General features: G+C 40.5%; 1 protein-coding gene across 1 annotated transcript in view; it reads left to right on the top strand.

Annotated features, from left to right (window-relative positions):
- The window catches only part of tenm1 (teneurin transmembrane protein 1), a 214,355-nt gene that overhangs the window by 56,935 nt on the left and 131,860 nt on the right, over positions 1 to 25,560 (top strand). Inside the window, exons 4-5 of the mRNA XM_088292837.1 lie at positions 12,015 to 12,258; positions 17,407 to 17,645. Of these exons, the coding sequence (XP_088148963.1) occupies positions 12,015 to 12,258; positions 17,407 to 17,645 (483 nt within the window). The remainder of the gene's footprint in view (positions 1 to 12,014; positions 12,259 to 17,406; positions 17,646 to 25,560) is intronic.

The following is a 25,560-nucleotide window of genomic DNA, read 5'->3' as shown; positions in this document are numbered from 1 at the left end:
AATGTTTGTGACAACAGGCAATCAGTCGAACTTTTCCTGCTCTGCTTTCATTTGTACGTTCAATGAAGCAAAAGCAGGAAGTTAACAATGACCAAACGTGCAGCTAAATGGGGAACAAAATAGATGTCAGTCTTGACAAGTTCCTTTATCACATACAGTACAATTGCAAACATGTATTTATCATTACAGTAAAAATGTATTACTGATGTGTGCCTATTACTGATATATTACCTATGCCACGTGAACAATTGCATGTTTTTCAATATAATTATTATTTCAAATGTGTAACATTTTGCTATTTTGGTCTGCTTCCTAATCCTTGTTTTGTATAATTTAGTATCTAAGGCAGCGGTTCTTAACCTGAATTTGATTGAGCCCCAGGGGTACGGTGAGTCACTCTAAAGGGTTCAGCGGAGGTCAGCATACACATACTGAATCATACAATTCGTGACATCTTGCCAGATCAACAATGCTCTCTGCATTTTGCCTTTTTGAGATACTCATGTTGTTGCGATAAAATACCTTTGCAAACAGTCCTGCCTGAGTTTGGTAGACATAAAAGCAAAGAAAAAGAGCAGACCCTATGCATCGACTTTAGAGAACTAAATGACTTCCCCATTAAGAATAGTTATCTGCTCCCCCTCATCGCCCACTCCTTTGAGCCTCTCAATAAAGCCATCTTTTTCATCAAACGAGATCTTCGCAACGCTTACCATATTTGCTGGACAATAAGTCACACTTTTTTTCATACGTTGGCTGGTCCTGTGACTTATACTCTGGAGCAACGTATACATGAAAATAAAATGTAATTTCAGAGACAGCCACAAGAGGGCAGTTTAGACTTATGCACCAATATCGCCTACTGATTCAAAAACAAGTACTTTGTTGGTGCTTCTGCTTCATGCAAGGCAACTGTCGCCTACCAGAGCACAGACAGTTGTATCCCAAAAACATCAACATGAACACTGGACAACTTTTCTGTTCATGTTTATTTTTCATGCAGCTAACTGAATTATATTAGTTTGTCCACTCATTGAAAAATAATGGATGTCCTTGTTTAAAAACAAGCCGTCTGTTATATAGCCTATGTTATAAAAGGCACGACATGTGAAATATGATTTCCAGGCTTCATCATCATCATGCCATACTGAGTCATTTGCAAAATGTGTTTGGCACAGGTTTTACTCTGAACGCCCTTCCTGACACAACCCACTCATTTTTGCATTCACACTTGTGACACTGGCTTGGAACTGAACCCACACCGTTTGCATGAAAGGCAGCAGCATGTACCACTGCATCACCAGTGCCAAAAATATAAACACGTGCATGTGTGTCAGATGCTCTAAGAAAATAAATGTGGTTTGTTGTGCCGCGTGCACCTTCGCCAGCATGCTACTTTGTGCTCTGCCTAATCTTGCTGATGTTTATTTGGTCTGACCTCTTGGTTTCCCTTCTGGCAAGCTAGTTGCTCAATGACCAGCACTATATATAGTAATGCTTGAATGCCACCGACCTTTAAAATAATCCTTTTGTTTGAAATCACGTACTTTGAAGCTTAATGTCAAGTCAAATGTGTTTAAAAGCACAATGCACAGCTTTTAATATAGTTTGTGAAAAAGTCAGTGCACAGTGGAAGATGTATTTAAAGTCTTTGAAAAAAAATCTAAAAATTTGTATTCTTTTTACCATAAATTTGCACAGTAAAAATACAATAGTAGTTAAAGCAGCCATTTTCATTAAATTGATTTAAACCATAACCATTTGTATATTTTTTCCAATAATCGTGTAAAATTCAGGCATAGCGCCTGGATCAGATAAGAATATAAGACATTTGCAACAAGTCCATGAAAAATGACACACACATCAACCAATCTGGTCAATGTCTTGGTCTTCCCGCCAGTCTTATCTAGATCCATGCATGAAATAATAAAAGAAATACTGACAAGTACACCCAAGCCTTATGTCTCAGCATCCTATTACATCAAATTTATCAACATCCATGTTCTTAAAAATAATTTCATATGATATTCATATAATCATATGAATTCATGCTTGTTTGAGTGACTGCACTAACTAATCATTTCCATCAGATGCACACATGAAAATGACAAGAGCGAACATGTCAAAAAATTATTGTCCTTATTTGCGTGGACAGAGTTTTTTTTTGTTGAGAGCAGACAGCAGGAGGTAATTGCAATCATTGTAACATCAAGCAGGAATACGTTCGAAATGAATTTCTGAAGTAGCCTACTGTCGGAAAAAATAACAAATTGCTCATTGTGTGTGCGTGCGTGCGTGTGTGTAAAAACATAGGCCTGTATTGAGACAGCAAAGGACTTTGCTAACGGTATTCCTCTGTCTCTCTGGAGACACTCAAGGAGCAGAGGGCAACTGCAGTCTGATGTGGGGCATCTGTTCCCACATTTGTTAAGCTTCGCCTGGTGTGTGTGATTTAAAGACGGTGAGCAGAGTAGAGGAAGTGGGCCGAGGGTGTGCGAAAGTGTGTGTGGGCCGGCCTCGTGATTGGTGTGATAGGTGCAGTTGGTGGAGTGGAACGGCAAGGTGTTGTTGCAATAGAGGGCAAGTACAGACTTGTCATTGGACTGTGTTAAAGCTGACCCAGGGCGTTGGCTGCATTCACCTCATTGACCACAAGATGGCTACCAGGCGAGTCTGCAGGTGGTCCTAAAGATACATCTCTTTCCATTTATACCCCACTCTTTTCCACCAACATTGGGCTCCGTTACTGTACATGTTCAGTCTGTTGTTGGCCGTTGCTCACATCTTCCCACATTCATACAGTCCTATCTTTTGATCCATAATGCACATGTTCTCTAAATGCTTCGATTTACATACTGTAATCTCAGTGAGGTCATAGCATGCATAATGTATGTTGTAATAAGCCTGAAGTTGGTTTCTAATGCCTGGTTAAGATAGGAAGAGGAATGTGTTAATCTGACTCATTTATAGCAGTGGCTAGTAAAGAGCAGGACCCCATCAAAGATGACCTTTTTCTCCTTCAGTGGAGATGTACTGAGCCGAGTTTAACATGGTAGCTGAGGACAACTGACAGACACCTGGAGGTGATTTGAGGTAAAATATGGGTGTATGTCCTGATGTTGAATGCAGTGCTGCTGATTTGGTGGGTATTATTGACTCGAGTAGCATCATATGGAGATAGTGTCTCTGGTGTGCCATCATTGACAGAGAAAGCTTATAGTGTTCTGATTTATGACTACTGTGGAGAATTGAGTGCTTCATAAAGATTTGCCGCCGCCTGAGATTGAGTAATCAGTGAAGTGATCTGACTTTGGTGGATTACATTTCCAACGAGCTGTAACGTCAGTTTCAATGGCGTGACTTTGTCAGAGAATGCACGCCGAAGGAGTTCTAGTCCAACTCTGGCCCTTTGTCAAGGTCATATGGATTAGAAATGATTGGGTTTCCAATACTCCACTGGCGAGATCCGCATGATGAATCATCACTCCGTTGCAAATCGACACCAATTAAGAAGGTTTTGTTTATTCTGCTCTGGGACATGCTGTGGCTGTTCGCTTGGAACAAACATGCTCACCCCTTTCTCTTTTCACAAGCGACACTTTGGTATTTACAGGGATTAGCACACTGTGCCTCTGTGGTTTTGTGCGTTTCCATCTGCATGCTTCCTTATGCACTCTGGGGCTAGTATTTGTTTCAGGCCTGATGATTTGCCTTGTATCCACATACTCGTGCACATCAGTGTTTACTCGTGCGCAATGTTGGCATGTGTGTGCCAACGGTCATGCCACTCACTATTTGCTGTGTAGTCCTGCTCTGTTTGTGCCAGTAGTTTCATGTCTAAAAGGCATGCTGTATGAAATGTGTGGTTGTGTAGCGCATTGCCAGACCACTGAATTCATTTGCATTCATTCCACTGCCTGTCTCTCCTCAGAGCCCATTCTAATTACCATCTCTCTGCCTCCCTTTCTCTGTCTCTCTCTCACTCTCTCTCTTTTGCACGCGCTCATGCTTTCTCCCTGTCAAAATTTTCTTTTTTTTTTTAGCCTGCTAGGTATCTCTTCATATTGGTTTGCTTGCTGTCAAGCCCAGCAACTTTCTACACTTTTAGTGTTGGGAGTCACCAAAAACATATTGAGCGAGCATGTGAGTGAAAGCAATAATCCTTCATACTCTTTGTGTGTTTGTTCGTGATTGCTTTGGGGTTGAGGGAGATGTGGCATGTGTTCATTGGAGAGCAAGCGGAAGGGAAGGCCATTGTGAAGCGTAGAAATTCTGAACGTGAACTAATCATCACAATGATCATGGCAACTTTTCACGTCTTGACTCGCAACAATTTGCAATTTCAAACAATTTGCATTATTGTCTTACTCTCAACGCAAACAACCAACACAACGACAAAATGTCATGCCACCAATATCACCAAAGCTAATGTGCAATGTATGTGCAAAATATACAAAATATCACAAAATACTTCCTTTCACAATGTAAGCAAGGTAACAAAAAATATTTTTGATTGACCCTGTCAGAGACAGAAAACATTTATATTATATTTATTATTGTGGTTATTTTCAGAAGTGTACAACTGCACCTTGTCAGACAGAGGTGTTACTCACATTATCAGGATAACCTTTGTTACACCTCTTTTTATTTTTTGTTACCTAAGAGTAATAGTTTGATTGAAAAATATATTTTTAAATGTGTTTATATCTATCTACCATAAATGAATGCTTTGTGAAACAGAGGTAACTTAAATTAACAATTAAAAAAAACATTGTATACTTTATTTCAGTAAAATATGATCTGGTAATTACATTTTGTTGATCATTAAAAAAGTACATGAGTGCAAGTGTGTTTCTGAAAAACTAATTTGGAGAATGTGGGCCCCTGCAGTGAAGCGTTTGAGTGATGCTAAGCTTCTCGCTTTAGAACTCAGGCGCTACACTCTAGAGGGTTCAATGCCTTCTCCAGGGAAAAGCTACTTTCAGAATCACCTGAAGCCTAAACATGATTGTGGAGTTGTTTTTGAAGATGGGGTTACAAACAAGCAGTTATACAAATGCACACGCACACACAAACACAGCAAGGTTGGCAGTAGAATTTGATATGGAAAAGCCAGATGACGCTTGACTGCTAATTATCATACTCTGTATGAAAATCGATTGGGGGAGAGGGGAAGGAGCTGTGCACCCTCAGTTCCTTCATTTGAATTTTCTGGTTTTAATTGGACTATATGATTGTGTCACTTTGGTAAATGGAATTCCTGTCGTTTATCCCTGTGTCTGCAAAGATGAATCAATGGCTGGTTTTTATTCTAATTGCTCCCTCTAAGCCACATGTCATCAATACAATTATCAGTGTTTCTGCAGCACTGTTATTACCAATGTTTTCATCTTCATTGTTGTTATTGTTATCACTGCTGCTGTTATCAGTAAAATCATCTTGTGCAATGCCTTTTTCACCATGATCATTAGCAATATTACTCCCCGTTATCTTGCAAACATTATTATTTTTATCGATATCATTATTGTTTGTGTCAACTTCATCAGTGACAATGAAATGAGCCATTCTAGAAGTTACAATGTCTGATGAGATAACAAAGACAAATTATAACATACATGCAATAGAACGGGTCAGTGAACAAAGATGATTCTTCAAGATGGAAGGGGAAGACAAAAGACTGATTCCAGTTGTTTGACCTTTTTGTGATGATATTTATTTTATCCAAGCACTGCAGTAAAATAAGCTATGTGGCAATTTAATGTGAGTCAATTAAGAAGCGGGCTAGGTTCAAAGGGATACTTTGAAGCTTTTATTTCTAGAGTGATGTACTTTTTACTGGGATAGTTAACAATGTTGATTTTTTTTCGATCCAGATGGCTTTGTTAGACCGAAAGGTATGAAGGTCTAGTGTTCACACTCAAATGTACTTTGTCAGACTTTCCTGTAAGGTGTTAAATTAATTTTGCAAAGTATCGCACTCACCAAATGATATGAAGAAGTGAGCAGGGAGTTTATTTCCGGGACTCAGATGGATGGATGGGTAGATGAATAGATCGATGGGAAAATGTTTTATATGTATTAAAGCCTGTTTTTTAAATTTATTTAAAGGAATAAACACATCTAAACAAAAAAAAACTCTCCAATTTACTCTAGTACTGAGTATGCAGGGACCTAGCTCATTGTTCCTTACCTTGCCAATGTCGTTTGTTTGCAGTATTTGCATTTGGCTTTACTTTTTTAATGTATGCCTGTCTGTGTGTGTTCCCTTTATATAAATAAAGTTGTATTGTATTATAATGTCTTGATTTAAAAAAGTCGTTTTCATTAATATGCTGTTTGAGTGCAATTTCTGGTACACCTACTGTGATGCACGCCTAATGTGCCCTAATACCTGCTCTTACCACTCCCCCCTACCCCTAAATCCCCATGTTTATTTCTTTTTTAATTCCTATATGTCCCTTATATAACCAAAAGCTGATGATTGCTGGGAAATATCAGATAAGTGACTTTCTGAAGTCCCGCTTCTGGAGGGCTAAGTCCCAGAGGAACCTCAGGGCAAAGATGCTCCACACTGTCACGGATGTCTTCTGAAGCTATAATGGTCCTCCCCCGCTGCCTCTATCTGTTACCCTCAGAGTTGACTTGATGTTTCTGAACTCCAGGCTAACTGAAGAAATGTTTTGTGCCCCCCTGGCCTACTTTGACTGAATTATATGGGTTACATCTGGAGCAGCACAGCTTGTGGTCTCTGTCTTGTAGAATGAAAGTGCAAGAGTGTGTTAGACACAATAGCTGATATTTGGATGTGATGTGTTAGATTCAGACTATTTGTGAATTGGTCTTTGGGAGTGGTGAGCCAAAGTTGTCTCAGCTAAGCCTTCAAAAACACCATCTGTGACCTACTGTCACGGGTTCCCATTTAACCTCCTCCCAAAACCATGACGTAGCCAGAATATATGCAACATATGTTTATTGTGCCAAACTCCCAAAGTGCAACACAGTGAAAATTCACCAAAAAGTTAAATATAGTAATTTACAAAAAATATGTATATATTTCACCGAATGGAGTTCAACAATAACTACCACATGGTACTACCTTCCGACCTTCACTGCAACCTCTCCTCCTCTCTCCCTGCCTTTCACAAAAACATATATATATATATATATATATATATATAAAATGTATTTTTTATTTTATGTTAACAGCTGTGTTTTTTAAATGCTTGTAGGTGATGTGTGAAGCACATTGAGTTGCCCCGTGTATGAAATGTGCTATAAAACTATAACTGCCTTGCCTTATTTGATTGCAGCTCACTTTAGTAATAAGATAAGTAATATAGAGTATATCAGCACATTCGGTGTGCAGAAGAGGCAAAATATGGGAGCAGGGGAGCAGAAGAATTTGTACAGGGCTCTAAGGACTCCCAGTTGCTGATGAATAAGAGAGAATTAAAGCTCCTGGTGCATAGCAATGACACATAATGTAGTAGTGTGGTCTAAAAATATTTTGTTGGTTTCCTCCAAGCAGGCCACGTTAGGTATTTTGAGATGGTTCAGCCAAAAATAACCAATGTCTTTTCCACATCTATTACTTTTGATGAAACAGCACCCCTCGATGAAAAAGCAAACACATTTTTTATCATTTTACCAGGTATAAAGCAATAAGCTTCAGCTCATACGGATGATCTTTTTTATTCTACTAATTTGATTAGGTGAAAACAAGAGTTATCGAGCATGAGAAAACAGGTCCACAAACTACAAGTTGGCATACGGTTATAATTCAAAACAGACCTCTTAGGCGTACTAAAAATACTAAATCGTGTGTGGGTGTGCAATGTGCATCACTGCAGATGGTCACGGGCAAAACTATGGAGGAGGGCTGTTTAGTGAAACTGTACTGCATGTGTCAGTGAAACCATAAAATACACTATATAAAATGACTAATGGCTTGTCACAACTCATGAAAAGGCCATTTCATTGTAGCAGTGATCAGAGAATGGAGACATGAATGCACCAAAGACATATCAGCCTTGATAAGGATCAATAAGCAGCAATGGTCTTTGATACATGACAAAACCGAGCGTTTGGTCAAACAGTGTGATGACAGAAATCCCAAAGAAATTTTGGACGCATACAGATATATGAAGGTTGTTGCTAAAACCAGACAGATGGTCTTATAACAGTCGGTGTCACATAGAAATGTTTATAGAGCATTGACAGTCCGTCCTACTGCTATGCTGAGCATTCTTTTCACAATGTAGACACTATGGGCTCTATATTGTGGCCCACCACGAGTCTGGCGTGGCCTATAACTGTGCGAAGGGGCGGGTTACACCAAGTGCTGGTATTTCTTTACAGATGCATGCAGCTTGGCATGGTTTGGTGTTATGTTCCACTGTGATTGTGAACACAGCTGACGTGCCTAGCAGACAGTCGAAACGGCTCCTCACATGCCCTAAAAAATTTGCGCGCAAGAGACCCAGAACTTGACGGTGGAAGCAGAAATTGATTTGGTGGCGTTATATTTATGACTGAAATATGATGACATCACCACATGTCGCTCAGAATTGGTCTGCCTGCACCTTGATCCCATTCACCAATATCGCACCCCCTGTGCCAATACTGAGATGTGGTTCCAGCAGGTGTACAGTTTAGTCTACTTTCCTCCACTATATTGTCAGACGCCCAAGTGGCGTGTCAAAGGAAACATCCTCGGTCTGCCGAAATGCCCGGCATAGAACAGAGCCGTCTGCAAAATTCCTGAAAACGTTAAAGGCTTGCACTTGCACAAAAATCAAGATGCATCTGTGCTGTCTAGCAATATAGAGAGCTATATCACGATACATATTTCCAAGAATAATATAACGTGATGTGAATATGCGGTATGTTTATACCCCAAAAGTAACATTTATTTTTTGTGCAAGAATTTCTAGAGCTTCTGTTATATACTGAAACTATCGCGCAGACCTCCACAAAGGGCAAACTGTTAAATTTTCTTTTAGTTGCAAGGGTAACGACCGCGCAGAGATCACTGCTGCAAAGTTACGTGCATTTTGCCTCTTTACTTTTTTGGTGGCGAAATGTGTTGTTTCACCCCAAGCAGGAGGGTGTCGCTACGTCTGATATTGGCTAGGATACCACAGGGTGGAGTTTCCACAGCATTTTCTGGCCAATTCCGATCACCGTTTTTTACTTTGCGGAACAATGAACTAAGTGACAGCGACAACAATGGAGATTGTGCCTGCCAGAACAAAGGGACCTGGATGACTAGATGAAGCATTTAATTGTATTGCAAAATCGATCAAGAAGGAGCCGGCGTAGGTGGCATGTGCGTCTGTATGTGTAGGCTCCTTTTTACACGCACACACACACAGACAAAACACCCACTGCGCTACCAAGTTATCTTGCTTTGCAGTAGGAGCAACAAACTATGTGTGCAGCTCCTATACTCCGTGGTGACAAATAAATTACCGTTAAACAGGTGTTGTGTACTGAGGAACCAAGCCGGGGAAAGCTGACTACGTCATTGCAACATGTAACTAAACTGACCAATCACAAGAGAAGGTGCCCTGCATTCTATACCCAACAATAATTTCTGACGTGTGCGTGGCGCGTGTTGCAGACGTGCAGCAGCACAAAGCATCGGTCATGCAATGAGGCCGTTGTCACCCCGCACATGGGCCCTATTTTAGTTCCAGGCACAAGTGTAGTGCAAAGCGCGTCTAATTGTGTGCATGGGTGGAGTTTTCTTTCTTTTGTTATTATTGCTAGACTTTCCAATCGGTAGAATCGGGTATAATGGGGCATTTGCAGGGACTATTGTAGGATAGGATGTAATGTTTTTGTGGCCAAACCTCAACGCATCCCTAAATTGCAACAAAATCAAGGTGTTAGGGAGCACACCCTGAGTACACTGTGCTTGAAAATGCAGAAACAGAAATGAGACCTGCTGAAGTTTGTTAATGACATTGGCACGGAAACTGTAATATCTTCACTTTCGGATGATGTAGTCGGCTGTGTGTGGGTGTGTGTGTGTGCCGTGGGCATCAAGCCACTTGCAGATCTCCTCCGCGCATGCGTGAGCATCAAGATGGGAAAATGAAGATGCTACCAAACAACAAGCGGTTCTGAATGACAGTACATAGATGTATGCCAAACTGTACGCCTTAAGCTTGCAGGCATTCTTTAAAAGGAATTAAGCCTCAAGTGACAAAACAACATGTGCTCATTGTGCCGTGATAAACTGCTCTAAACTGGCATTTAGAGGCTTCAACATTGGTGTGAAAAACAAAAACATGGCGGTTTGTAACGACATAGCAATGTAAACCTCCCTTCACAAGATCCAGAAGACTAAAATTGTAAATTTCTTGAACACGCTTATTCACGTTCACATTTATTTTGGCTCTATCTTAAAACTAATCGGGAACACACAGACTGTACCCAACCGGACAACCAAACTAATTAGAACAGGGACATGTGATCAGCCAGTCAGAAATATTTCTTTTTAGTCACTATTACAATTTAAATGGAGACATGTTTCAATATTACTGCGGTATGTCACATTGGTAATTAATTCGCTGAGTATTACGCTGCCTTCAGATCACTTCACTCATGTCATGTGAGCAAAATTTAACACCAGTCATTTATTCAACCTTTATGTGTTTTGCTGGCAGTCTTGGTAGAAAACGCATTACAATACTAGCGATTTACAAGCAGTATTAAGTGTCTTATGTGCTGTCAGTAACAAAATCACAATGCAGTGTAGCAAAGCATATGACCACAAATGTACTACCTGTATCATCCTATTGCACGTATCGATCCATTATCTGAACTACATATCCTCAACGGTCGCTGTCTTAAAAACGTAATTAATCTTAACTGTCTGTCCTAGCAGACGTATTAAACCAAAAAAACATCAACTTTCCAGTGGTTGAAAAGGTCCAAATTGTAGTTTTCTACATTGAACCCTCCTAATTTTCAGTCCAAATTTGGTAGCCGAGAAAATTGCCTCACCCATAATACTACACTGGTGTCCTATAATGAATGAAAAAATCCCATGAGATCCATCACGCTTGCTTGCGGACCGCAGAATCTGTCAGCCTGCGCCTTGATTAAATACATCAATATCGCGTTAGACCACCTGCTCAGCAAAATAGACCACCTTTTTTTTAGCCGGTTTAAGTTGAAGTATAATTTTCATCACCAAAATTCAAGACACTGTTGGCCATTTTTTTGCTCAATGCTGTCTATTCATTTAAACCGCTTCAGCTGGTTTGCGACATATATTTCATTTATTTTCAAAGTACCTGCACAGAGTTGGTGTTTAGGGAAAATGCTCATTGTTAAGCTGGCATGTTCATGCAACCATTATACAACCATATGGCAGGCGATGTCCCCCTAAACACTGCAAAAGAAAGTCTCAGGGCAGTCTATGTGCATTCATGAATAAATTCAAAATATACAACTGCTTTCACACATGAAATACTTGTAAACGGGTTCTATTGGTACATATTTCACATGGAAACACAAGAAACAAAACATTCAATTAGGCAAAATCTGTAATTAGCGTAAAAAGGAAGCCAGAAAAGAAGAGAAGGCTGCCGGGAGGAGAGTGTGGAGGAATTATAGCATAAGAGCATGTTAAATGATGGATTGAAAGTGCTCCAGCTAGACCTCGAGGTGACCAGTGTGAGCGGGTTACAGCTGGCTAGCTCATTCCGCAGAGCTACATATCTCATAATAAACATTGTATGGGTAGTTTGGGCTGGCGGGTGAGGATTAAGTCAAAGCTGTGAGCTCTTAAAAGACTCAGTGCTTTGGACAGCCCAGTATCTATTTATAGGGAAGCTGGGAATGTATCAAAGCGAGTATGAAAGGAGGCTATGGAAGTTATCAAGTTGATTTATGCCTGTCAAAATGAAATGCAATTTACATTATGTCACTTGCAATTGCAACTTTTGGAATTTGTCGCTGATAACACTTGGTTTATGCCTGCCCCTACCTCTTTCTTCCAGAGTTACCCAGCAGTCCAGGTGGTCAGTTCACATTTCGACCATTACCGCCACCTCCTCCGCCCCCCCATGCCTGCACCTGCGCCCGCCCAGCACCCTACACACAAGTCAGTCTGCAGAGGAAGACCATGCCGACGCGATGTCAGGCCAGCCAGGGCGTCCAGGGGGCAGACACCAGCTCAAGCACGGACCAGGCACAGCTTCATGACAGCTGGGTGCTGAACAGCAACATTCCTCTCGAGACCAGGTAAGGAAATGCAACAATTGATAGGTGCCTTCTGAACTGACCCAAAAAGAAAATAAATGATACAATACGTTTTAAGGGGAACAGATTGGGGACTTTCTTCCAGAATGCTTTCAGCTCGCACCAAAGGATTAATTTATTACAATGAAACTCTTAAAATAAGTGAATATTCCAAGTAAATATGTCACTTGATTGTTACTCTAAAAAGCTATTTTTTCCAATCCCACAAATGACTATCATCACATTAAAGATAAGCGTTGCACTAGCAATTGACAAACCTTCATAAATTCTGTGGAGAGCAATTAAGGACAAGACAAGGACTTTATTTGGATGTTTTGAATTTGCTCAAAAAAGAAAAAAAGTGGAGCAACACACAAGCCTCATGGGTGATATTACACGTCTTTGCACACCATCAAAGCCATCGTGAATCTCTCAGGTTTTTCCACTGGATTTTCTCACCATACCTCTGAAGATCCATCAGGGGACCATTATGAGTTAAGACGTCACAAAACAAAATCCGGCATCTAGCACAAATCCTCTTTTTGGGAACACATTGAAATTCCACCTTCAGTTGTGGCACCTGAAAACATACTGCACCGTCTAATGCTCGCAGAAGAGACGCTGGAATTTCAACCCATCAAACGGAATTAAGTATTTCCCAGCTGCATACGTAATAATTGATCTGAGAATTATTTCGCAGATTCTCATTTGTGAGGCTGATTTTGAGAAGAAGCAGAAAGGTGCAAAAGAATATGTTTGCATGTTTAATGAGACCTCAGTGTGGCGGCTGAATTTCGGCATTATGGAGATGAGATTGGCAGGCTGCCATGTCAGAAAAAGTGCTTTTAATAAGTTATGCATCAGACCATAATTAGATCTCATCTCACTTAAAGTAAAGGGATTGAAAAAAAATAGAACCATGTGACAGTTTAAATCAATCGTCAGCGCGATGAAAGTGTAGTAGTTACGATACGCTCTTCTACTGACTTGTCGGTGTCGTGTACCGACTTGAAGGAAGTGCACAATAAGGTTCTACTCACATTTTCAATAAATCATGTCCCAAACACAAATGTAAATGTTCGCCATCAATGAGCACAGTCAGTTTCTATCTTTGTATCGCGACTATAATATGTAATACAGCTCATATTGAATAGTGGCCCTTTGTGATAGAAATTCAGAGGATAGTGACTGTTAATGTTTTTGAGGCATGGACAAAAGTTAGTTTTGACTTAATTTATTACTACAAAATTGATGCTCTCTCACAATGACAGACACCCTGGTATCAAATTATTTTTGGGGTCTAATCCTGCTCTCAAATCATTTTTTCAATTGAGATACAAGGATGATTAAGAATCAAACTTGTCATGAGAGTGCATGCCGGTAAAATTTTAAGGGATTATATTACTTTGATGGAAATGGCAAGAAATTGCGTGTCTTGTCAAGAGCAGCACAGTTTTCTTTGATGCATATCCGATGAATTGTTGAGTTGCATTGGAACATATTGATCATATGCCAAAAGAGATTAGGAATGTTTGAAGTGTGCATAGATCAGCTTTTCGTCTGAAAAGATGAAATGTTTTGGGAGACATACAGACTAGTCATTCTTGTTCGAACGTTATATATTTGAACAATACCTTTTCCCCTCTTCCTTACCACCAAAACCTGATACCCCCATATTCCATACTGTAGTTGCATGAGTCTACCATGTGAACAGCCCGAGGGCAGCTGGCTTCAACCTCCAGAAGAGCGAGGACTCATTTACTTCCTGTCTCAGGGGAAATTTGCTTCCCAATATGAATTTCCAGCTTCCTGAGCATCGCCCGTACATGTTGTCTGAGACGATCAAAGGCAGTGGACTGGGAAGATTGGGAAGCATTTTAAAAGTAACACACATGGAGATTTGAGGTCCATGTGGTTTTGCAAACACAACATCATCAGATGAATCCTGTTTTTGAGCAAATCCGTTTTCTAAAGAAAAACCGAAGAACCCGTCAATTGGCTCAAAACGCACTGAAATGCCCATCTTTATCTGTCATCTTTGTGTGTTTGCTTGTTTTCCGCAGGCTGTGTGTCTCTGTATGTCCCCCAAGTTTATCTCCTTTTAGACTTGAACTAGCATTGACCCTTTAGGTGTGCGGAAGCTTCATGTGCAGCCTTTGTGTCCCCCATCTGACTCCGACCCTTCAGCTGATGCTGGATGGGTGGATGAGCAGAGCAAGGGAGGCCGACAGTGAAGGATGGATGTCATCTGTCTTGTGTTAAATTGCCATGGGGCCACATGAGTTAGACAAACCGCGCATGAGAAAGACTGAGAGAATAGACGAAAAGACAAATCTGGTGTGATACCTGGAGGATTTTAAAGACAAAATGAATAAACCCTGTCACAGCATCAGAGCATTCCTAAATAAAATGAATGCCGTTTGTTTGGCTGTGTAAATGATTTTAATTTCATCAGTATAAATAAATAAATAACACAGCAATTCAATTTTATTTTTTAATTTTCCTGCAATTAGGTTGACACAATAATTATGACACGGTTTCATTTATTTTCTTTCATGCCACAAATCATTTGTGCAGAACATTTTTTGAGCTTTGTCACCCACTAATTTCCCGGGAGTGACCTTATCATTGTATTTTAATAAATTCAACTTAACGTTCCATACGGTTGCAAATGAAGGAATAGTGTGGCCTGTTTTGTAGCTTGGTGCTCGTTCTGCTGTCTGGCTGGACATTAATGACCTCGCGTCTGTTGGCCCTTCGGAGACCCACCAACGGCCTGTGACCTCACACACTCTACTGCTCCAAGAGAACACAGTCAGGCAAAGCTGTGCATTGCACACGGTCAACCAGTATTAATGTCTATCGAGCATGACGTAACTTAGGGCAATGGCTGAGGGTATTTTCAAACAAAAGAAAATGCGCACATTTCACAGAAAACAATAAACGTGTCACATCCTTGCGAATAGTACCTCATCTCCAAGCGACTTAGTTCACTTTTAAATTGGAGTCAATCTAGTAACGCTGATTATACTTGCTATTTGCCTACCAAAATCCATTTTTTTCAAATTGGATAGCTCCTCTTTCTGTCATCATGCGTTCTCAGCTCACACCTTGTAGTCTTTTATCCAAACACAATGCAGAGTCAGTAAAACGTTTTATCGCACTTTATTTTATTTTCATCTTCATCTAACATCTAGAGCATTCTAATATAATGTATGTCAAAAAAACATTCACGTGACAATTATAAAGTGGGTCCTTAGTTCATTCATAACCTGAATCTGTTTGCAAGTAACAAGTTAAAAAAAGAACAGTTAATTGCAAGCAGTTCTTAGCTTTGAAATGTTGAACTAGCACATTTATCAGGATTTTGAAGATATAACTCAAACATGCGTTTACACCAAGAAAATACAGAAACACATTCAAGCATGGTTGTAAATGCCTCAATGTGTCTTGGATTTCCATCAGTTGTCTTATACAAAGTGAAATACTTTCACATCTTTGCCCTTTTCATCTTTATAGGTTGAAAACATCATGTTCTACATCCTATTATTTTTTTCCTCTATGGTTCACACCATCCACTTTCTCAGTTTATTTTTCTGAGCCCCAAATGGGAGAAGCCAAAATATACGAAACATTAAATAATAATGACATTAGTGATGATTAAAATAAAAAATAATAATAATAACAAAAGTAGTGTTTTGGAATTCTCTTAATAAGAAATAATTTCATACTGACTGGAATCGGAGGCTATTCATTACATATTCTTGTGCAGCTAAATATAGAATACAAGGGGAATTCTAATGCTGAGGCACTACATTTATTAATATTAGTTTTTAATATGAAACGCTGATGGAGTAATGCTTGCTAAATTAAAGCACACACACACACATACATAAGCCGCCAAAGATGTGGATTATAAATGATTTAAAATGAGGCCTGATATACAGTAGAACATGCGTGTCTGAATTTTAAGCCGTCTTGATTGTCTATGATTTAAAGAAAAAAAGTCCCCTGTCTTGGAAGTGAGCCCTTTGAAGGAGTTTCAGTCAAGCATTCTCCAGAGTGAGAATCCAACCAAAAGCAGATTTGCATAGTTAAACAGTGACTCAGATACTCTACCTGAGAAAATATGATGCAGTTTTAATTTATGATCTGCTCAGCTGCTGTCCTACATTCGGTTTGCCTACACAGTAACCTGGTTGTTTCCACTTTCATGTAACTTACAATCTCATTTGAAACAAAACAAACATTTTAGTCCCAGAGATGGAGGGAAGCTTGCGGGACATGGATTTTACATCTCAAAGCAACTACAACTCACAAATAAGGCCTCCTTGGTAAAACAGGATTTTACCCTGTAGCCAATCTTGGCAATTTCATCACTTTCGGAGGTCCACCCATCCATGTTCTTTTCCGCTTGTTCTCATTAGCATCGTTGGTGAGCTGGACAGGTCGCCAGACATTCGCAGGTCACATTGACAAACAGTTGTTCACACTCACTTTCACAACCATGGGGAATTTAGGGACTTAGATGAACTTTACATGTGGATTTCTTTCAAATATGGGGGGAATCTGGAGTTCCCCTGAGAAATCCTACGCGAGCATTTGGGCGACAAAGCTAACCCTACCCTAAAGGCCAATATAATAAAGCCAATATTCCAACACAGGACCTTAGAACTGTGAGGCAGATGTGCTAAACATTAGGCACTGTGCCACCATAGGCGGGGACATTATATCTTCGTTAGCTAATTTAGCTACATAGGAGATTCAAACTATGAGACAGATAGTCAAGTCAAGTCAATGTCGTATTTTCTATACTGCTGCAGAGTAGCAAAAATGTTTTTATTTCGTAAGCTTGAGTTTATGTATTCTACATGTACTGTACTCATTTTTTTGCCAGGTAAACCATTTAGTAGAATGTACAGTACATCTTCAACCTGCTCACGCAGCTGTGGTAATCAGCACTCTAGATTGATCTGATTAAAAAAAATAAATAAATAAAAATCTGTCAGGTATAGATGCCATTGAGGAGTTAAGAGCTTTAATAATACAGCTTTAATAATACTCATCTGAGCAAAGCAGTTTCAGCGAGAATTAGTGTAATATTAAAATGATCATTTCAAATAAATGCTACATTTTCTTACTCCATTTTAGGCACTTCCTGTTCAAGCAAGGCTCAGGCTCATCAGCCCTGCTGTCCGGCGCAGGGCAGGGTTACCCTTTGACCTCTGGGACAGTGTATTCGCCTCCACCCAGGCCGCTGCCTCGCAGCAGTGTGACCAGACCACTGTTTACCTTCAACAAGCCTCATCGCTGCTGCAACTGGAAGTGCACAGCATTATCTGCGTCACTTCTTACTCTTACCCTGGCTCTGCTACTTACATATGTCATTGGTGAGTTACTCTTCTGCATAACATTACCATAAAACTGCGCAATGTTTTTCCTTTATCTCTGCAAAGGAATGCTTTGGGTCTGTTGAAAACGGTCGCCAATTTCAGGGAAATTCTGCATAGAGGTCGGATTTTAATGAGTTTTTATTTTGAGTTCAAACTACAAAAAGGTTAATTTCATTTTTCTAACTTATTTGACCAATATAATAATGATAAGAGGATCTACCTAAAACAAAAGCACATCAACATATTTTTGCTACGTTGTCTTTATACATTCTACTTAAACTTTGGTGATGATAATGATGATGATGACAATGAAGATAATGGTTGTTGTTGTGAACCTAACTATTATTGCAGAAACAATTTAAGACCAGAATAACTGTGCATGTATTATTTGAACAATGTTATCACTGGTTTTAAGGTTGAGAGGAAGGGCTTATATTAGTGTTGTTGTTGTTGTTGTGTGTTTTATTTTTGCCAATAATTTCAAAGCAAACCACCAAAGGAGCCATTTCAATAGAAAATAAATCTGAAATATAATCAATGCAAACTACTAAAATGCAATTATAAACCAGAATGTTGTAGTAATAAGCTGTGCGAAATGGATTTAAACACAGAAAATAATGTATTCCAAATCTGTGGGAAATTTTGAATTGCATCTGAGTCATTGGACCAAAGCACACAAACGTGGTAATTATTTGATGATGAATAGACACATAAATTCAGTTGTAAAATGTTATTCTCACAGCTCTCTCACCCTCTCGCACTCTCTGCCTAGTCGATGCACAGACCATTTTTAACATGTGACCCAATGTTTTTAGCTTTTTAATATTTGTAGTTATCATCAAATACACCTGGAAGTGCGCCCCTTATTGCGGTGGAAGGGTTTAGGTGTTCGATTGGTCCTATTAGCTTAGTTCCAATCTCCAAGCTCCAAACTCGTTGTACATTGCGTACAATGACAAAGGGCATTCTGATTTTGATTCTGATTAAGTAACAGTCACCCATGGTAAACAAGTCATAGTTGAGGGACCAGACAAGGCACGGTTTAAAAGACCTATTTGATGAGGAAAAATATTTGATGACATTTTCCCTGGGCCCTCCATCTAAAGCCAGGCCTGGAGGTGCTGCTCGAAGGCAAGCATCTGGTGGCTGGCCCTCTACCCATGAGGCCTGGCCAGATCCAGTCCGAAAGGACAACATGGGTACACCTTCTCGTGGGCTCACCACTTGTGAGAGGGGCCATAGTACTCGGGTGCAATGGGAGCTGAGACAGCCACCTTGATCCAATCCCTTGCTACAGAAGTTGGTTTGAGGGCCGTGGAATGTCACCTCACTGGCAGGGAAGGAGCAGGTGCTGATGTACAAGGTTGAGAAATTTTGAGGCAATAGTTTGGGATCTGGTACTAGTCATCTTGAGAGGGGTTTAACACTCTTCCACTTTGGAGTTTCCCATGATGAGAGGCAGGTGTGCGCATACTTATTGCGTCTCAGTGCCTTCACTTTGTGGTTCACTCCGGTGAATGAGATGACAGCCTTTCTCTGCCTTCATGTGGGGGGGATGCGTCAGGACTGCTGTGTTTGTGCTAATGCACGACCAAGACTCTCACGAACGTTCATTTTGTCTTGTCTCGGGACCTATGCCGCGCATCTTCAATGTACCGTACCAACAGAACTATCCCTGCGGATGGCCTGGTCTCTCTTAATTATAGCTACTGTCATGGCTTGTTTATTTCAAGATTTAGTCTCTAACTCGTTATGTCCATATGTTCCAAATATTCAAAAAGAAACAAACAGCATAGGTTAGCAAAAATAGTTTGCCGATAATTGGGATGTGTTTGACAACACGTATATTGGGGCCACAGCGTTATTACTAATTGCCTCATAATGGACTGGGAAGTGCGTCGATGCTTGAGTGAAAATATCTCTGCACAATTGGAGCACCGGTTGGAAGGTCCGTCATTCCGTCACTGACGGACCCCAGTTTTGTGAACAACTGATGGAAGTAAAAATGTCCAGAAAAAAATATATATATATATCTTGATCAGGCGTGGGCAAACTACGGCCCGGGGGCCACACGCGGCCCGTTAAATGTTTTAATCCGTCCCGCCGAACTTGAAAAAAATTAAATGAAGAAAAACCTTGTTAATGTTTGATTTTCTAAATACTGTGGTTTTTCCAAGACATATATATTGTTGTAATGCTTTTGTACACTTTCATTTCAAATTAAATGTATTTTTTTTCTCCGATGAGGTGAGGTTACCAAAACACTCCATGCATCTTATCTTGGTCCGGCCCCTGTGTCAAATTTTAGAACCCATTGTGGCCGACCAATCAAAAAGTTTGCCCACCCCTGATCTTGATGAAGGCGATAGATTCAGAGAGCCTGTTGGATTCAAGAGATGACCTACTTCAATCACATAATTTGTCAGCACTTAAAGTGTTTGTTGGCGGGGGTGAATAAACAGGCCGAAAAATAACATCATTAAGTTAAATCCAATAAGTAGAGCAATTATTTCATTTTCAACCTTTTTTTTCAGTGATGTACCCCCTGTGAATGATTTTTTTTCAGTACACCGCCCTATCTAGCGCAAAGCATTTTTGTATGGAAAAAAGACAAGACTGTGCCATCAATGTATATAATTCCATTTGTAGTAGTATCTCTCGAACTATTTGGAGAAAAATCTAACAAAAAAAGAGAAATAATTAATTTAATTGTAAATACCTATTTATGCACATCAAAATACTTTATCAACAAAAAGTGTCCTCCTTTGGGAACAGATAGTAGAAATAAATAGAATACAAGCAGAAACTGCTTATAATAAAATTATCTTAAAATATCTATTTCATAATTAAAAAGAAGAGTGACAACATTACCATGTCAACACTGAATATTGCATTATTGCACTGAACTGAGTTTGGGTGAGACACTTGGGCTTGTGCTTCACTGAGGATCTCCGTCATTCTTGGTGGTAGAGAGGCAACTGCTGTGATTCAGCTCATTTGTTAGATGTGACATTTTAAATATATTCTAAAATCTCCCGTAGCCCCTGAAGTGCAATATTTTTTCTTTACTCCCCGTCATAAGTTTGCCCCTCCAGTTGCTTTGTAGAGAGGAAATATTCCATCACTCATTGGACAAAAAATATATGTGTGTATAAATAAAATCCTAGTCTGAAAATATTAGAACCAAATTTGTAATGTAATAATGTTGGAAACGTTAATACGCATGTGCATATTGAAGAGGCAATGCTTACGACATCATCCCGAACTCTAAACCTTCATACATTTAAAATACTAGGTATGCTATTATAGAATGAATTCGTTTTCAGGCCAAAACATTGGTTTGAGAAATATCAATCTACAAGGTTGGACAAATTAAAATAAATCATTCATTATGACTCAGTTGTATTTCAGAGGCATATGACCATGCAGTTATTTCTTCAGGACAAGAAGACACTAAAAAACAAACATGTAATCTATGATTATATTTGACAACGGGTTCTCCATTAGCGACTCTGAGCAGAATGACAATGACCGTTCGTAGGCTGTGAAGAAAAAAATACTGACGGAAGTGATGACGGAAGCGTGGTTAAAATAACATGACGACTAATGATTACAATTTGGTTCGGCTTGAAAAAAATGCCTGACGACAATGATGGACGGTGCCCAGGGCACTGACGAATGATGAATGACAGATCAGCAAAATTTTGGAAATTGCCCATTTCTGCTCACCGTATGTAAGTGTTGATGGCTAATTTGTCGTGCAATTCACATAACTTCTTGCTGCTCCAAGCAGCCTTGCGTCATCATTGGATGAGCTGCGAATAAGCACACTTTATCTGACTCAGTCCAGGACCAGAGCTAGTCATTCGGCTGCCCAAGGCAAAATTAATCAGAGCGCCCCTGCACCTCTGTACTTTTGCTCATTTTTGACTAAATGTGAGTTATACAATAATGGCTAATTTGTGCTGCTTTTTAAATCTGTTACAGTGACCTGACTGCTTCATTTAGCCTACTAATATTTCCCACCTTAGACTTTGGATGTTTAGCACCATCTAAAGAGCGTGAATTGAGCAAATTCTCATATTTACTGTGCTGGGTAAAGTTCTTAAAATTCTCTTGAGGAATATTATCCAACAAGTGAAACTTCTCAGATATTTTACAGGAATTAGTAAAACCATCAACATTGAATATGGTTTACATTTTCAACCATTTTTTATATCTATTTGTTGTTGAGGAAAAGTTTCACCCATGTTAATCTACTCTTCATATATTTTGCTAGCAAATATTTAAAAAAAATATGGCCACTACCAAATTCACATTTACTTGCATTGAGTACTGGACTCGTCAAGAAAGGCCAATTCACAACATAAAAAGCGGCAGAAAATCCTTAAATTGTACCTCCGGTGGCCCAATGCGAGGCATTGATAGGGAAACAGAGCAATAATGTAACGATTGATGAATATATGGTGTTCCCATTTTTGTGTCTACTCTTGTATTTGCCAGAAGAGTTCCCCGAGTTAATTTTAATTCTAGGCGCCATGTGAGGAACAGATGTGACGTCAAGACTGATTGTGTCGTCCCATGCACGGATGGATGTAAGGATCTGTTTTGTCTTCCACTGTCATCCAGACTCTGAGATGTATGTATTTATTTATTTAGACACAAAGGATCTGACCGACATCACAGACAGGCTTCCGTCTTCGTATTTGGTGGTGGAATTTTTATTGCGCGCTCTGCACCGACCTCACCTGACACAGAGTCAACAAAACGAGCTGACCAAGAAAATGCCGCATTGTTGAGTTGTCCGAACCAAGACGGCTTTCAGGGCCGCTACGTCACAGCTCAGCTGGTTGTAGGCAAGATTAGTTGTGAGTTAGCCGCCATGTTGTCTCAACAAATAGGTTCTTAAATACAACCAGTGTTACCCAAAACACATTTGAAAGCATGCTTTTGTTGATAAACCATGTATAATTTTCTTTCTGACCACCACAAGTAGACAATCTTTTACAGATTTTTTCAAACTTAGGCTCATTTTATTCGTGGTATAAATCTCTATTTTGATATATAGGTGGCTATGCCTACAGCGTGTCAGGTGTTTATCCACCGTGTGCAAATCTCATGTGGCTCACCGTGGTCCAAGGAATGCTCAGTGACTTTGAATGCTCAGACGTATGGAAAATTAGAGAGAACATCACTCCCACCTCTGGCAGAACTTCTTCCAAGTGCCAGAGGAGCCGGAGGACATTGAGTCCAAGTGGACCATGTCCCATGCCCCCATTGTTGTATCAGCCGACCAGCGCTATGACCAAAAAGTGGTCGGTACCTGTCATGACAATAAGCCCCAAAACTGTTGGTGGACACCATCTGGAAATGATGCCCTCAAACCTTTTAGGCCTTTTTGGCCTGTGAGGATCCTGAGGCAGCTGATGGGTATTGGCTGGCCAAGCAATGGTCCACCATCCGGCATCTCAGCAGGGGGAAGCAGTGCACAATTAACGCGGTGTACAATGGAGTTGGGGTGCTGCTGACCTCAAATCAAGACGTTGTGAGTCGCTGGGGAGTATAATTTGAAGACCTCCTCAATTCCACTCACACGCTTCCTTTGAGGAAGCAGAGTCTGGGGACTGTTGTGGGCTCTCCCATCTCTGGTGTTGTCACTGAGTTAGTTAAAAAGCTCCTCGGTGTAGAGGCCCAGGCGATGAAATCCTTGTGGTGTTCCTGAAGGCTGTGAATGTTGTAGTTCTGTCCTGATTGACGCGCCTCAGCAAGATTGCATGGACAGTGCCACTGGATTTGCAGACTGGGGTGGTAGTCCCCCTTTTTAAGTAAGGTCAATTCTTTCAGGGTGCATCGGCGTTCGTTAAACGTTTGGTTTTGTAGACTTGGAGAAGGTGTTCGACCTTCTCCCTGGGGAGTTCTTTGGAGGTGGTAAGGGAGTACTTAGGATGGGATGTTCAGTTTCGATACGACTGATGTCAGAGTTTGGCCAGCATTGCAGTAATACATATTTGTTTCCATTAAGGGTTGGACTCCACCAAGGCTTTCCTTTTATCGCCGATTCTGTTGATAACATTATGGACACAAAATCTCTAGGTCAGACAAGGCATTAAAGGGTTTGCTTTGGTTTCCTCAGTATTGCATCTCTGCTTTTTGCAGGTGATGTGTGGTACTGTAGGCTCTATCCTTCCTGGTGCCAAGTGCAAGTATGGACTCCCCTATGCTTGAACATGGTGTCAGTTATTGACTATCCGTGATGAACGCAGAAGTCCAATCAGAAAACACCAATCGGGTTCAGATTGGGTTATATGGCCTTCCTCCCAATCAGGCCCTTTCAGATCTCATTGTCATTGTCCCAAAGAATACGGGAGTACCCAGCAACAGTGCTCTCCAGAATTTCCTCCAAGGATTCCAATAGCGGTTTGTACTCTGAGCACAACAGTCTGTGAACATCAGTCAAATGGCTGAGTGAGGGTAACTTCTTGTGTCAGGGTACATGAAGTTGTGTGTGCTCACACCAATTTGGCGACTCTAAATCGGGTAGCTCAACGGTGGGAAAGTGTCCAGCCCCTCACAAGCGGACTAGTTCCTGAGCCCAACACAAGCATTGCGCCTCCTATCACTCCTAAATTGATGGTATCAATCAACCTGCCAGAGCGGTGACATTCACATCCCTAGAGACATCTTACTGCCAAGGTCCCTTTTGGCCTTTCGGCCATCATCAAGCTCACATTGCCCCACCCTTGTCCCTTCCCACAGGTGGTGAATCAATGGGAAGGGGCTCCCACATTATATATTCGTACTGTGCCGGGCGGGCCCCATGAGTGGAGACCATTGAGCCCCACTTCGAAGCCTGGTCTTCAGGCAAGAAAGAACATACCGTATTTTCACAATCGTAAGGCGCGCGATATTAAAGGGCACAGTCTCAGTTGCGGGTTCTATTTCTGTATTTTAACATGTACAGAGGGCACACTGTATTATTATTTGGTCACAGCCATAAACATCTTAATTTGGCTTGCATGCTAGCACATGTTTTTAAACTTAAGTATTTAACAATGCACTCAGGTTCTTTTTTGGTAAGCCCTCATCCACAAATCCATCAAAGTCCTCAGCTTCTGTAAATGGAACGAACAGCTGGGAAAGTTCTCCATCCAACCCAGCATGTACCCTCTCTTCATTGTCAGTCAGTCTCCTGGTGCACGGCCCCACAGATATGATGCCGGCTTTTATGACAACTTGAACAGCAGTGCAAGCAGACACATTCACTTAACAACGCTTGATCACACAATGCCGATGTAGGTATGCCACTAGTTGCCACACTATGTCACGGTTTTACATCAAAACCAAAACTAAATCCCAACATCAACTGAACAGCATACAATGAAACCACCAAAAGCAGGAACAAAGAAGTACAATTAACACAAAACACGTATCTCTCAGACCATTCATATCCCAAGTGCTGCAAATGAATTCTGGGAGCGCTTCAGCCTCAGCCAATCAGATGGCCGGTTAGAGAGATGTCGTGAGTGGTGTGATTTGGGCAGCGTCTGTTGTGTAAAGGTTTTTCTAACCTGTGATGTTACTTGCTTTCAATAACATCAATGATAAGTGCCAATAGTGTTTGTTGTCATTCCAAGTAACAAGCCATGCTTTTTCTGCTCCCTCACCTAGGCTCTGTCTGCCTTCTATGACCTTACAAGTTGACAACTTTCCTCTTAGGATCATTGAGCCACACAAACCCGTCAACCACGTTTAGGTGGCAGTTCCAGGAGGAGGTCATGAAAATTTAAACCATCCCATAAGCCTTATGGCATAAGGCATCACAGCAAACTTGTGAAATCCCTTTTGTGCAAGAATATAATCAATGTACCTCGGCCCATGGTCTTCCTGTGCAGATATCACAATGCTATGCCCG

Source organism: Idiotropiscis lumnitzeri, chromosome 4 (genome assembly GCF_059441095.1).
Source record: "Idiotropiscis lumnitzeri isolate Australia: NSW breed Sydney's pygmy pipehorse chromosome 4, RoL_Ilum_1.0, whole genome shotgun sequence".
In the NCBI taxonomy this organism is placed as follows: Eukaryota; Metazoa; Chordata; class Actinopteri; order Syngnathiformes; family Syngnathidae; genus Idiotropiscis; species Idiotropiscis lumnitzeri.
The sequence above is the reverse complement of the archived record's forward strand: the minus strand, read 5'-3'. Positions and strand labels throughout refer to the sequence as shown.